At 40.1% G+C, this 15,191-nt stretch overlaps 1 protein-coding gene across 1 annotated transcript in view; it reads right to left on the bottom strand.

The window, feature by feature from the left end:
- The window catches only part of KCNK5 (potassium channel, two pore domain subfamily K, member 5), a 35,955-nt gene extending 20,770 nt beyond the window's left edge, over positions 1-15,185 (bottom strand). The window contains exon 1 of the mRNA XM_014951251.1: positions 14,860-15,185. Within this exon, the coding sequence (XP_014806737.1) occupies positions 14,860-15,045 (186 nt within the window). The 5' untranslated portion in view covers positions 15,046-15,185. The remainder of the gene's footprint in view (positions 1-14,859) is intronic.
- Between the last annotated feature and the right edge of the window lie 6 nt (positions 15,186-15,191).

Here is a 15,191-nt window from a genome sequence, read left to right as displayed (position 1 = left end):
GCAAGGATGGCACCAGACCCTTCATTCATATTACCCAAGTACTTGGGTACTGTACTTGCTTACAGATGACATGCCTTCAACATAGAAACACTTTTTTTCAAACATTTATTGCTCAGCTGATTTGAGGTGCCTACAAACAGTCCTGGCCAAATGTACACTAAATCCTTACTGCTTTATTTTCAATAACATATCTTAATGAAGAACCATGTTTCAAAAATTGGGTATTTTGAAAAACAGCTTTAAGGTGTCCTAGTCACCCACTGCAATTTATTCTGCCTCTCCTTTCCCATTCTCTGCCAAAGGGCTATTGCAATCTACAGGAGTAAGTGCAAGTGGAATATATTTTTTTAATATCTCATCAGTCCGGTCATACAATCTAGGCATCTCAACAACAGAAACACATCAATAAGTACAAAAGGGGAAGAACTTCAAGGAACAGTCAGATGCTTGAAATTCCCTTCCTGATGTCTTGCTGTCATTCTGCAACGCACTGGCACAATTTCTACAATTCTGGTTATCTGCTGTCAAGAAATGGGAAGAAGCAGACTAGGGCTAGAAGAATGAGGAAACTATTATGGGTCAGCCAAATCACTTTTTCCTGCAAAAATGAAGGCTGAGAGGGGATAGCATTGATTTCTTTTTTACTACGTCAGAAACTATAATGTAAGACCACAAACAAAAGCCATTTAAACCAAACCCAGTGTTGGTATAAGAACAAAACTAAAAAAAAAAAAAAGTGTGAATGAAATTAAACTGTAAATTAAACAGGTTCTCAACCTGTGCAATAGTTTTTAATCAAAGCATTCAGCATGGTAGTGTAGATGAACCCTTCTGTCTAAACCAAATCCAGTTTAACAGTGGTTTAGTTTTATGTAACTATTTCTACAGTGTGGTGTTACAGATTAAGATTTTGGATCTGAAACCCTTACTACAATTCTAATGCATTGGGGAGCATATTATTGTCCTACAGTAAAATCCTCTTAGTAAGAGAGGAGGAGTTCTTCAGACAGAAATTGTGAGAAAGAGTAAACAATTTCACCATTTTTTGTGGCACCATTCAAATACGTGCAGGATTTCTTCCTCAAGGATTGATATGATGCAGAGTAGGGGAGAGAAATGTTATAGAGTAAAACAAATTACTTGGAAAGAAACAACTGTACTGATAAGTAGAATAACAAAACTTTTGCAGCATCAGCTTGATTTATATTTTTTCCAGGCAGACTTCTAACGAGTTTAAAAAGGCCTCTCAATAAGGCTTGAGCATCATAAAATATATGTCATTTCCTTCACTGAGTAGAATAGCGGTTCTATGAAGCGGACATATCGCCCTACTGATTTTGTGAAGCCTTATCTTAGGGCCACATTTAAGAGAAGTACAAGATTAGTGATTTTGTAATGATAATTTGCAGTTGTTAATTGTACAAAGTGCTGTCCTATTGAAGGTTTGGTTACAGATGGCTATTACGTCTACAGCTACAGACATAACACAAAAATTATCTTGTTCAGATTAAGCAAGTTTTGTGTTAAAATATTCCAGCTGATAATGGTAACAGAACAGTAATCAAGGATTGCAGCAAAAACACTACACAACTGGGGGTACAAGCAGAGGGAGTGCAGAAGAGCAAGTCTTTGTTCTTTTGTTTTATAAAAAGCAAAGCAAGAGTTACAGTTATCCTTGCAGCTTTCTGTCATAAACCTCTGCTTTACAAAACAGTATTTTAAAAATAGGCAGTTTGAGAACTTTTCAGTCAGAAGACACGTAAACGTTTTCTAAAAAATCCTCACACTGTGTACATACGTGTTTGTGGAAACCTGTTGTACTCTGCCCAGCTGGGATTTGGATAATGCTTATCGATTTCACCGTCTGCAACAGGTTCTGTGTTTTGCCTTTTTCCTCCATCCTCATGGAAACTCCCCATTGCTTTCCCGAGCTACCTCTACTGAAAGGAATGCCCTGAGTCTGAGGCTGCAGTTTTCACACTGTAAATTCAACAATAAGGCCACAAAAGGATGTTCAGCCCAAACAAGGTTGGACCTAACCACAAACCCTTCTTCCTTACTCCTTACCAAGGCAAGTTGATGCCAAGCCAGCATCACTCATGTTGACTTGACAGAAAAGCTGCGAGTAGTCAACTCTTTGGAAATATTTGCTGCTGTTTCTGTACCTTAAATGTGTAAATCTCTCATGGCTGTATTGGCAGTTTTTCATTCTTAGAAATGAAATCAAGCCCCCAAGCACAGAAGAACTTAAAGCCACTGTTTTATCAGAAATCAAGTAATTGTAAGCTGCTACATGGTGAATTTTAAGGGGTTTTGTCAAATAGAACCATTATAGTTGAATGATTAAGCTTCCCCTCACTACTAACCCTTGCTGTCCTGCTGCTAACGTTCTCTTTGCTGTAACTAGCTAGCAACATACTTCATTAGTTACCTCTCAGCCCAAATGTGTGAAAAAGACAACAAAGGGTAAACTATTGTAATGAGAGAATGAATGAATTCTGCATTAAACCCTGAAGTTTTGGAATATTTTCTATTTTAGGATGAAATGCGAAGTCATAATTGATACTTGGGTGGTAAGAGCCCATAAGAAAAAATTCATTTGAACAAATGGAGCTCTACTTCCATTCTGCAGTACAAATAGGTGTTACTGTTTCCTCTGGAAAAAAGTTCTAATTTGTAGGGATATTAACCTCTTGGAGGCATGTCAATATTTTTACAGCATGCACAGTTTAAGACTTGCTTGTATGATGCATAGCATGGACAGTTAATTTTCCTATAAGTCATAATTCACAGGACAAACAATGTGAGGGATATTAATGGAAAGAGATCAAGAAGGTTATTTCCTTTTTGTGGCTTTCTGCAGAGTTAAATAATAAGTGAAACTCATAAATCAGCAAATTAGTTAACTGGAACTAGTTTGTCATTGCAGAATTGAACACTGAAGTTTACCTATTTGTGATACTTGCAGATCCTATGCTTGAATGAACTAATGCTGCTTAACTTTATTTCTCCTTTCCACTTATGTGCAATGGATGCAAACACCAACAGTTTTGAAAAGGCATCTGGCTTCTTTGACAGATCATGCCTACATAATTTAACACTCGATATGGACTTTTTCCCCTATTAATTTCAGGACTAGGTTCCAGTTTAATGAACTAGTTAATAAACTATTTTGATGAAAAGCATATTCAGTGCTTTACCAGCATTCCCTTGCTCTTGTGATGAATGCAATTATAGAACTGTTTCCTTTTCACTTTCCCAAGTTCCACATAGACATGTTTTGAAGACAAATTAACTAAAGGTTACTGCTGCATGAGAACTGCAGCTGTTCCGCAGATGCTGAGTGCCCCAAGTTCTCTTTGGCCTCAAATTACGCTCATTCAGAAATAAAACCTATCAGACGATTTCATAGCTTTCATTAATACAGCTTAATTTTGAGGGCTTCTGTGCCAATTTGCCTATTACACACTTTCTCTTGGTTGGAAACAAACAAACAAAAAAAAAAAGTATTTCAACAACTTTTATGTTGCATCAGCTGAAATTAAGAAGTTGGAATAATCTATAGCAGCAGATTAGGCTTCTGTCCTATCTGAATACATACATGGTGACTAGTGTAGCCAACTCCTCTTTAAAACGGCTTTGGAAGATGGTGTAGTCCCCGTTTTACAGATAAGAAAGTGGAAGCAGAAGAGTCAAGCGTTTAATCAACCCCGCACACCAGTTTGTGACCCATGTTAGGCCGGGTTAGAACCAGACTCTGTTTACATGAGACTATTGCAAAAGAGTTGGTACCTATTGCATAAGCAGATGCTAACCCATGCAGCAGTCTGAGTTTCCAAAATAATTTATTTCAGTTTAGCTGCAATTGATTTAAGTAGATCTAAATTAAACCAAAACAATCCTAGTATCAATAAAAACAGTTTACCAAGATTAATTTACTCTACAGGGAGGGGTTGGAATATATCTTTGAAGTGTTGCAATTTTTTTTTTTCCCTTATTCAAACAAGGCCTCAAGACCTGGAGCAGCAACCTAGTTAATTTGTGCAGATTTTCACCTGGCCATAAAATGGCATAAATTGGAATATTTGAATAGAAAAGCCTTGTTGCTACACAGAAGTAGTAAAAGGGGAAGCTGAGTTTAAAAATGAAGCTGTCCCCCATGCAGGTGATCCAAGCTTGACAACTTTGCCTACAGAAGCCTAAATAAGCTTTTCAACTCAGTGAATGAACAGCAGCATAAAGTAACATTGTATTAAGAAGCATATTGTGATCTCTTCCATTTATAGCCGTGCATAAAAACATGCTTCAGACTAAGAAATTTACAGATAGGCACTTCGTTAGAACACCCTAAAAACTGGAGTTCATTTCTTAGTAACTAGGACCAGTATGTCATAGGCTTTTCGTTTCACAAGCATTTTTGTATTTCATCCCCAGATTTCAGTACAACATTAAAGGTCTTGCTTCTCTGAAGGCAAACTAGATAGAAGCTGCTGCCAAAGCATACTAGTAGCATCACACATCTTTAACAACCTATCTTAAGGAGAAACAAGTTTAAAAAACAAAGAAGGCAGGTCCTGGTAAAACAACAGTTACTTGTCTGACAGTTCAGTGAGTTTACACATACTAGAATAAAAATCTTGTTTTTCCCAACAGCATCAAATCAAGGAAACAAAACTAAAAGTGATCAGGCTTGGGTGGAGCAGAGTACTAAGTGTAACAACATTTTTAATTGAGTAGACTTTTGAACTGCAGAGCAGGAGCAAGAGTCACACAGTTGACTATTAACTCTTTGGGGCAGAACCTTTACTAACTCACCTTGTTAGGGCAAGCAAACAACAAAGTTTCTAGAGCCAACCGAAAACTTCACCTAACATCAACTGTGCTCCTCTCTCTCCCTGTATCTGTCCATCAGACAGCAGGAGGCGGTGACAAGGCAGACTTCCAACATCAACATGGACAGGATGCTTTGTGTGAACAGCAAGGTGATGGGTTCATGTTAGGAGGAGTAAGAAAGGGGGGAATGCCTGCCACAGAAACACTATTTGCTTTGAGATTTCTGCTACTATGCATTTAGCTTTATCCAGGGCTTAAGCTAAAACAAAATTTTGTTATGGTACTTACTACAAATCCCTTCAACACTAGATTAGCTCAAGACTGATCTTTGAAGAGGATTGGGCTGGGAGAGGAAACTGCTCTGGACAAATGTTTTCAAACATAGATAAAGATCTGCCAGCACAGTTATGGCACGATGTGAAGAAGTGCGATCAGTGACTAGGATAAATGTGCTGGGAAACAGTCTGATCTAGACACTGTCAGACCTGTAATGGCATATCTTGCCTAGTCTATCTTGTTTCTTCTGCTGGGCAAGTGAATTACTGGTAATAGCATCAGTCTGCTAGTAAGAGCTGCCTATGCCTTAGCGTATTTCTTAAATACAATTGAGTCAGCATATACAATTCCTGCAGAAATGGGGTTTCTGTGCAACATCGAAAACCATACCACCACCTCCACATGTGCCCTGGAACACAATCTTCTGCTATTATGTTCAACGCTATATTACTAAATACACAGAAGGGCTTTATTCCTACGAGAGCTTCCAATCAGTAACTTTAACAAATAGCAGAACATACACTGCTTCAATAATTCTTCAACGATCTTCTCAATCCCATATAACATTCAGTTCCCAGGCAAAAACCATCGGTAAGAAAGTAATTGCATACATCCTGTAGAAAGTGTTTTGAATAAGTGAAAAAGCAAGTTTAGTCAACTGAAAAAATCTTCCAACCTTAAGACTACCAAACTGTGCAAACCTCCAGATTCATAACGTTTCCCATATATTTGCAGGTCATTCTAAACATCTACCGTGAGACAAGCTGAAGGCAAAGAGTAAAGTACAGCTTGACATGTGACAGGTAATTAACAGACTCTGTGCCCTGTCACTTCTCAACTGTCCCATCCTTGAGGATGTATGAAAGCCAAACCAGTCTGCTATCTTCTTGCTACTGTACTAAAGGGAAGAGGGATGAGCTGGCAGAAGCACTATAGAATCATACTATAGTTGCTGTCCTCTTTGTTTCACTCTTCCTTCCTAGCCTGGATTTCCTGCAACTGACATCTCTAACCATTCAGCAATCCACTACCTTCTTAGAAGCTGAGGCAGCGGAATCATTTGTGTATTGCTAAGCAGAGAATCTTCAAGCTTAAAAGCTGTTTGGCACACAAGATGCTCAGAAGTCATCAAAACCACAGAAAAGCTGCAGTTCTCAAGTAAGTGAGACTGTTTTCCTAAGACAGACGCACAGAATTTGGCTGAAAGCACCTAGTCAATGCGTAGTGTGAAACTATTGCAGTGTTTCTCTGCTAGGAAACAGCAACAAGCAGCCAACTGTGGGGACATCTGTCCAAATAACCAACTAATTGTAGCAGAGCTGAGCAAGCATTCATAACAAAAAGCCAAGGCATTCTCAGAGTGCAAACTGTACTTTACCTCTCTTAAATGTAAGATAAAGACATCTACGGTCATTTCATTAATCAAGTTGACAGCTTTAGGACCTTGCAGAGACTACATAGCAGCTTCATGAAAACACAGTTATCCTACAGTCACAATCCAGCTAATATACTACCTTGAAAATGTAGTATTACTGTAACAAATCACATAGAGACACAAAGTTAGCTACTAATTTTGCTGCTACAATAGAACCAACTTCAAATTTTTTCTTCCTCTCCTTTTTCTTGTCTTCCACTCCAAAAGCCATAAAAAAAAAAATTAAGGTGGAAGCATGCAAGTATTATATTAAAGGAGCAAATTGACACAGGTGAAAAGCTTTCAGAGTGCACTCATACCAATAATAAAGAGTGATTTTTCTAAGCATAAACTCCAGTGCCCTTCAAAACCCCTAGAGCCAACAAGGCAAGCGCTGATTACGGAACTGCCCTCTGTCACTCCGCAGTCACGTACACACCACTTACGCAGGCCTGGAGGTTGAAATTCTAACTTAACTGGCAAGTTATCATAGTTCAACTATTTAACCTGATTTTAACATATTTGCACTGCAGTCTGTGAAGCTGGTTCGCAGTAACTGTAACCACTGTGCACGTAGTGGGGCGAGGGTTCCAGCCAGACTGCCGCAAGAGAAGCTGTGGGAGGAGTTGGTACCACCAGTGAGTTTGATTAGACCCCTTCTCTTTATACAGCTGCATGAGCTCCAAACTCCTCCCCTGTTCCTTTGGTGCCTGGAAGCCACTCATCAGTACATCAGACTCATCATCACTTCCTTCATAGGCCAGAACAAACGTACTTATAGCTGCTGTTTCTCTAGCAAGGGACCACACCTGATTCTTGAGCAACTTTCCTCCAAAGCTTTTTTATTCCATTGGAGTGGGTTTGAAGTAGAAAAGAGGAACGCAGCCATATGAGCACTTGAAGGTCACAGATAAAAGTCATCACTGATTAATTTGGTATTTTAGCTAAGCCACCAAAAATATTGTATCATATCTGATTATGCTTTCCACCTCAGGACCTTCAAACACCTTTGCAGAATTATTTTCAAGTTCTATTAACTATCACTCATTAGCTTGCCATCATCTGACAATCCTATGACTTACTCTGGAGTCCAAATTAATGTTAAGTAACTGATAATCTTTGCTGTTAAGAGGATCAGAGTTCAGAGACCTGTGATAGGTCCAACTGAGACTTTTTGGCACCTGTTGCAACCTCAAAGAGACACACAGGTCTGGGTTTTGTTTCTCAGCAGTTGGAACCTGCTTACACAATATTTGTAAGATGCTGGCACAGAATAAAATCAATTAGTATTTGCCAGTTTGCTCAATCATGATCCATGTCTACCTTTTCATTAAGGCAGAAATATAGTCCTACAGATGGGTTGATCCATAGCAATTGATCCCACAACAGGGGTTAAAAAACAGGTTCATCACAAGAAACACTACAGATACATGTATTGTTAGAAAAGGAACTTGATCAGGTTCAACAGAGGCTATGATATACAATCTATTGTTAGTTTCCTCCTCCCTTTTCATCACTCATGTTTCTTTCTCTTAAGAAAACAGGGTACAAGGTTTGAGCTCAAAATATTTCAGAAGCTACTTTGCACCTAGCACTGCGTTTGTTTAGTTGCTAGAGTCCACACAACTGTTGTGTTGTGGCAAGGGGAGGGATCTCTCCTGCCTACAATTAAAATATTGTTATGTAATTAACACAGTAATATCAAAGACCTCAAATATAAAAACATGATAAAATAAGATGGGTGGACCCAGAACACAAACTGCTAGCCTCAAATTCCCAGCTAAAGAATTTGGTGTTTTAAAGAAAAGATCTAATAACACTAGAACTGGCAGTGCTGTTGAGGAACCTGAATCAGAACAAAGAGAAAAATAACGGAAGATGAATTTATGTCTTCAAGCCTAAGCTATCCCTTCAATAAACAGAGCTAGTAATAATGCAGGGTGTGTATTGCATGCTATATTTTAGGGGTTCCATCTGCCTTTAAGTTTGGGTCTCCTGAGGATGTCTGTAGTACCATGAAGAGCTTCAGGGGTGACCACAGTGGTGTTTTAAGTGTAAATCTTCCAGTTGTGCCCTGTTACCAGGGTTTTTTTTGGTTGGGTTTCATTTTTCGTCATACTACAGAGCAGACTCAGAGCTTATGAGCTGAATTCATTTTGGCTAAACAAAACCTAAAGACATACTCCATGAAGAAATTTAGCTACTTGCTCATGGGCATTCAGTTCATAGGATCATACAAGAGTCAGCACAAAATAAAATCCTTGCATCTACAGGCAGTGTGATCAGCAGGTCTGTAGCACCAAAGCACAAAACCATTCTCACTTTCTCCCCTGCTAGTAAAACTATTGACTGCCACTTGCAATCCAGCTTGTTTTTGCTTGTATGCTACTATGTTGACATCTACTTGCAGTACCAGCATGAAATGTGATTGCTCTGAAGGTCAACAGCATTCAGAGAAAAGCAAAACAATACCTTTTTTTTTTTTTTAATTAATATTTACAGCAAAAACAGCAATTCAATTTAAGGAAATCTGTACAAAGTCATCGTTACACTGTATCTTCACTGGCTACAGAAGGTATCTTGCAATAACCATATATACAGTATGAACCAAACTGAGGGTTCCTGGGTCTTGTAGGACAATGAGCTTTTGACAACCCGCAAATCTTGCATGACATGGTTTCTAGAGCAAAGCTTGCCAGAAAACACAGCTAGTAGCAGAAGGTAACATGTCAGGTAATATGAACATTCTGTCCTAAAGTAACAGGACAACACACTACAAGCACTCAAGGATTAAATCCGTAGCAGGAAAAAGGAAAAGCCTGTAGCAGGACAATTCTAACTTCTGATCGATTGCTGTTGCTCCATCAGCAGAGAGTTGCAGTGTGTGCACTACCAGTTTTGTTTAACTATGTTCCAAGAAAGTTTAAACAATGTAATGGTTAAACAGGTTAAAAAATAAAAAACAAACAAACAAAAAAAACCAAACCACAACATAAAAGCATGCCTGCTTACATACAATTTTGCATGTAGAAATGGAGAAAAGCTGTGGAGTAACATAGTGCTGCCTATGCTCAGTTTTCCTCTCCTAATGCTGCAGTGGCAATATCCAGAACGCAGTCAGAACACAGAGCACTGCGGACAGTGGTCCTAAGTTTTCATCTCAGTTCATCCCTGCTGAACTTAGAGGGTGTATAACTAAAGATTTAAATTTGAAAAATCTAGCAATACCTATTTCTCAGGCATAAACCTTGAATTTGCACTGTCAAGTTTTTATATTACAGGTAAAGATGTATTTGTTAACTTTGTAGTTTAAGATTTTTCCACTGGCAGTCACTTGTTCTTGTCTGATAGCTGCTGAGCTTTACTTTGTTCAGCCCATGCAAAAGTCCTACTCTTGAAAGAAAGAGCTCACCTGTCACTCCAACCAAGGAATTCAGTCTCCTATTTGTCTCCCCCCTTTCAATACTTTAGATGGAAAGGTTCAGGATGTTAAAGACTGACCAACCAACCAAACCTAGAACATCATTTATGCACCTCCTAAAGAGCACAAGGGAATGGAAAGATTATGAAAAATATGTCCTCACTAACTTTACATTGAAAAAAAAAAAAATCCCTCCACAAAGCATAAGCAAAAGCCATAATCTGTCTTGAACTAATTAAAAGCATTTAAAACCTAGCTCAAGTTTTTAACAAAACTATAGTTTGCAAACTTTCGCAGTAGTACTGCACACAGATTTAAACCTTGAAGTACCAGTTTGGATGAGGTCCCAGCACTGAAGGAAACAGTGCTCAGAATCAGCAAATATTTTTAAAGTTTCATAATAAGACTGACAAACTCCAAGAATAAGCAAAACTAGAAGCAAACTTCAGCATCCTCAAACACAAACCAAAATCCTGTAAATGCACCTGTCGGTATTTGTGAGTGGAGAAAACATCCTGACTTTAAAAAACAGAGAGAAGAAACTACTATTAAGTCACTTAATTGTTACTTCATTTAGCAGAATCCTCCTGTGTACCATGTATATCCTAGCAGAAGCTCGCCTTAAAAGTCTTCTAAATGTTTGTTCACAGCACTGGGCTTTAAGTCTAAACATTTAGGTTTCTAAAGTTATCTCTCCAGCCTGTTTAGAGTCTTGTATGCTTTGCAAATAAAGACCTCAACTATTTGTTCTCATACTCAGTATGTTTGTCTGCTTCTCCTAAATGAAGCCAGCAGTTTCTCCCTTTTATTGCTATTTTGAAAGTAACCATTTTCACTCATCTTCAAATTCTCCCCTTTCTTTTCACCAGTCTTGATGTTTATCAATGGGAAGTACTTATTTGGATGACTGTGGTGGGCCAATAAAAAAAAGATATCCCAGTAAACAGGATGCGGCCCAGTTTTGCCAAGTTTTGCTCATGTGAGTAGTGACATGATGGTCAAGAGGGCTCGTCCTTGCATGAATAGCTCCTTTATCATTAAGCTGATGTTTCACAATCAGGATGGAGCAATAAAGAGTAAAAGTAAGGAACTGGAGAAGAGGGAAATGACTGAATTGCTTACATTTGCTTCTGTCTCCAAAACTCATTCCTACTACAGGGCACGCAAAGGTGTCATCACTGTGGATCTCAACCTTCTCCCTCTCCCTAAAATGTCGCAGGACTTCAGGCCACAGCAGCAAGTGGCAAGGACAAGCCATAGACTTTTATCAACGGACAAGAGGTGTTACACTACTTTTAAGATTCTACAGTTGTCATAAATATGGCACAGTTACATCACTATTAAAAACGTTTATTTTTGCAGCTGTTCCACAGCATTATGAAACATTTCTATTCCAAGGTAACTGCACCTTGGGATACAGTTGACACAGTTCCTTGTGTCAATATATGCTTGTGGTTGAGTGAAGCTTCTCAGCCACGTTTTCATTTGAGCAATCAGCTTTAGCCAGAAGAGCACGGGCAGGCAGCAACCAGCCTATACATTGTCCAGAGTGAGTCACCTTTAGCATCAGGGTCTAAGTAGCATTACTCCAAGAAGAGTTTAAGCAGTTTCTTTACACTTTATAGTTATAATGAGTAATATGATACTTAAAATAATCAAAAAGCAAAAGGATTCTTCTCATAAGAGACTTCTAAAAGCTGTTTTTAAACAAGTTTATTTTTAGGTATTTTACAGTTAGGATTGGGGGAAAAGGATTTCCTTTTAGCATATCCTACAATACTCAGCTTGTGAGTTTTCTGAAAGTGTGTTAAGTATGTTTCAATAAACATTTATTGCAGTTTGTTTCTACTGTAATATTCTGTAATAAAGATTTCATAACACAAATTTTAGACAGTATTTGATCTCATACAGCCCACTTAATAATCACTTGAACTGTTGGCACAGAGATACCAGTCTGTATGCGAATTGAGAATCAGTGCTGATAACCTACTTGTCTTTTTAAGTGGTTAAGATTGCACTACAGATCTAACAACGTAGCCATTCCACACAGAGTTTCCATTGCACTTACAGCTAACATCAGACTCAGACGAACACACGAGCTAACCTGGATGGAACAAGGGCAGCAGAGAAACCGGTCTCTGAATAAGTTAGTTCTTGTCACCTTTCAGATTGCTTCTGGAAACAAGATGGGTATTGTTAGTTCAGCTTGAACACCTCTTAGCATCCTTACATTTTACTAACCATTTAAAATCCTATATTGGTGATATTTGTTGAAGAACTTTATTCAGTGTGTTTTAAATGGGGATATTAAAAAAGAACATCAGTGAAGTTAGAGCAAAGCTCAATGTAGCTCTGTGGAGACACATGGGTGTCAGAGAGGATGACAAAGAGTGAGAGAAGAGGCTCTAAGATGAAAACTGAAGGCCATTTTAAAAAAGAGACAAGAACAGAGAAATGAGTCAAATAATGAAATAATGCAAAATCCCAAAAAGTTTAGGGAGTCCGTGGAGGAGGCTCAGAGGAACAAAACAGAGGTGGGAAAAAAGCGCATTTTCAAATCAACAATATTCTGGATGTATTATAAGAGTTTAATATGAAAACAGGATGATCAGAATTTGTCAAAAGAGAACACGTTAGTAATGTTTTAAAGATTCAGTAGAACTCAGCATAGATAGTGGTTGAGAAGGACAATCATGAAGATTATTTCTGATATACTTTACAGCTTACTCAGGATGAAACCCTGATGTCCTTTCATGATTCCCCCCCCAATTGAGTTGACTTTAGCTAGGCTAGACTTCACCCTGCCATGATCCTCTGTAGGAAGTGCCACTCCCCTTCTTCCCATCACTACTCACACAGAAGTTGAATAAAAACAGGAACAAAACTACAAGCCTGGAAGAAAGCAGGCAGTGAAGTTTCCAGTTACCAGTAAGAGCAAGACAAGACTTAAATTTTAACTAACATGAGCTTAAGACAACAACAGAATATCTATAAGGGATCACTAGACCAGCAAGACTGGACATGGAAGGTAAGGTATGATTGGAAGTAGCACAGAGGCAAAACTGAAATCACATGAATGTGAGAATATCACCAGGAGCTAACATGCACTGAAGAGGGAAGGCCCTCCACATTGTGCTGTGGAGAGATAGTTATAGTACTTTTTTTCTCCTCACTGCTCCTGCACCTATCCCCATTCTACAGCGTGCTCTATCATACAGTCTATTCTAATGAACTGCCCAAATAAAATAAAAAATTGCAACATAAAAGTTAAGAACAATCTTTCTGCCACTTCAGGATTAATTGTGATAAGGATCATGGAAAAAACCCAACCAACCAAAAAAAAACCAAAAAAAAACCCAAACAAAAGCTAATAATTCCCTCATAGTAACACAAATTTCATCCTAAATTGAGTCACAATCTAGATTCTACATTATGGCTGCAGCAAGTTAAGCACATCAGGCTTAATGCACATCCCAATCCAATTAAAGGTTTTCTCTTGAGTATGTTATAGCACTTTTGGGATATAAACTAGAGTAAAATTTCAGTAAGATTCCAGAACAGCAAAAGCACGCTCAAAAAACATAGCAAATCTTTCACTTTCCAACATCCTTTTATAGTTTCAAGCCTTCATCCACCCGTTTCACCATATACCACAAAAACACGTTACTTAGGTTACTAAGGACACTACCACCAGAAAGCTCTGCTATCTGAAGCAGACAGAAAACAGCCACCAACTGAAGGAAGATAATTTAAGCCACAAACCTTTAGGACCAAGAAGCCTACCCTCTTAGAAGCTTACACAGTATCGATTACACCAACAGAACTAATGAGTCATTTTCCCACTCTTCCATATTTTAGCATTTTTGTAGACTTTCAGTGAATTTAAAAAAAAACAAAAACAAAACACAACGGTGACCAGAAGATCAGAAGATCTAGTCAATATAAACATAAAGTCCCAAATGACTTATTTGCACCACTGGAGCCCTACATATCTGGGCAGCCTATTTTTTCATGGCTCACCATTGATTGCCACCAGGTTTTAATGCATACTACATCCATGAAAAGGCACTAACCAAGTTGATACTGCTCCATAATTTAATACATGTTATTGATTAATAATCAGTTTTGAAGAGGCATTCTGCCAGATAAGTGAGACAGGACGATTATCAACTCCTTATGGCTTGGAAAGGAGTCATTCTCCTCAAGTAAAAGTAACAGGACAAGAGTTGCAAGCATCCCTCCGTGCGAGGCATTCAGCTTTTCCCTCCGTTACCCCGACTGACCTCCGGGACCCACACTAGGACCCCCAGACGCGTTTTCCTCACAAGGAGAGTATCCAGCACGAAAGAAAAAAAAAAAGAAAAAGAGGAGGGGAAGAAAATCAGACCAAAGACCAAACAGAGGAGGATCAAGACGCTCGGCTTCGCCTTCCCCACCTCGTCACACAACACCCATTGAGGCAGCAGAAACCACCCCGGGTCGCTAAAACAAGAGCCGCATTCAGGGCTGCTTGGTCCAGCGACAGCCGGGCTTGCGGGAGCGCACTCCGCGCCGGAGCTCCTCCAGCCCCCGAAACCGGCCAGCTACAGCCCAAACCAACCCCCAGCTCCTTTACCGCTTGCGGGGGACGAGGGGGAAGAGAAGGAAACGCGGACCCGTGTAATCACTCTCTCATTAAGTAGTTAGGAATGATTAAGACCTTTCCCCGCGCTCCCGCTGGAGGGACGGTTTTCGGCACCGGGCTTTGTGAGGACGCGGCTGCGGTGGTTTTTCGCGGGGAGCCGGCTGCCTCTCCGCCCGCCACCGCTCCGCCCGAAGGCGCGGGATTTTCCGCTCCAGGGCGCCCGGCAGCACCTGCCGCCGCCGCCCCCCCACCCCGGTCCCAGCCCCGGCCCCGCCGCAGCCCCCGCTGTACCTGTAGGATCTTGTCCAGCCCCTCTTGGCCCAGGCAAGGGAACTGCTTGAGCAGCTCTGTCTTCTGCCGCTTGTAGTCGTCGGTGGCCGAGCGCCAGTGCGGCTCCTCCAGCACCTCGAAGATCGCCGCCCCGATGGACAGGTAGAAGATGATGGCCGAGGTCAGCAAGGGGCCCCTGTCCACCATGGTGCCGGAGGGAGGGCGGAGCGCGGCGGGCGGGCCGGGGCGGCTGCCCTCCGCTACGGCCGTGGGTGCCTGAAGCCGCCCTTGTCCTTCCCCTGACACCTCTGCCTTCCTCACCGTCCGCCGTGACTCCTCTCCCGGCCTCTGCC

The sequence above is a fragment of the Calidris pugnax genome, unplaced genomic scaffold (genome assembly GCF_001431845.1).
Source record: "Calidris pugnax isolate Ruff unplaced genomic scaffold, ASM143184v1 scaffold24, whole genome shotgun sequence".
In the NCBI taxonomy this organism is placed as follows: Eukaryota; Metazoa; Chordata; class Aves; order Charadriiformes; family Scolopacidae; genus Calidris; species Calidris pugnax.
This window is presented reverse-complemented; position numbering and strand designations above follow the sequence as displayed.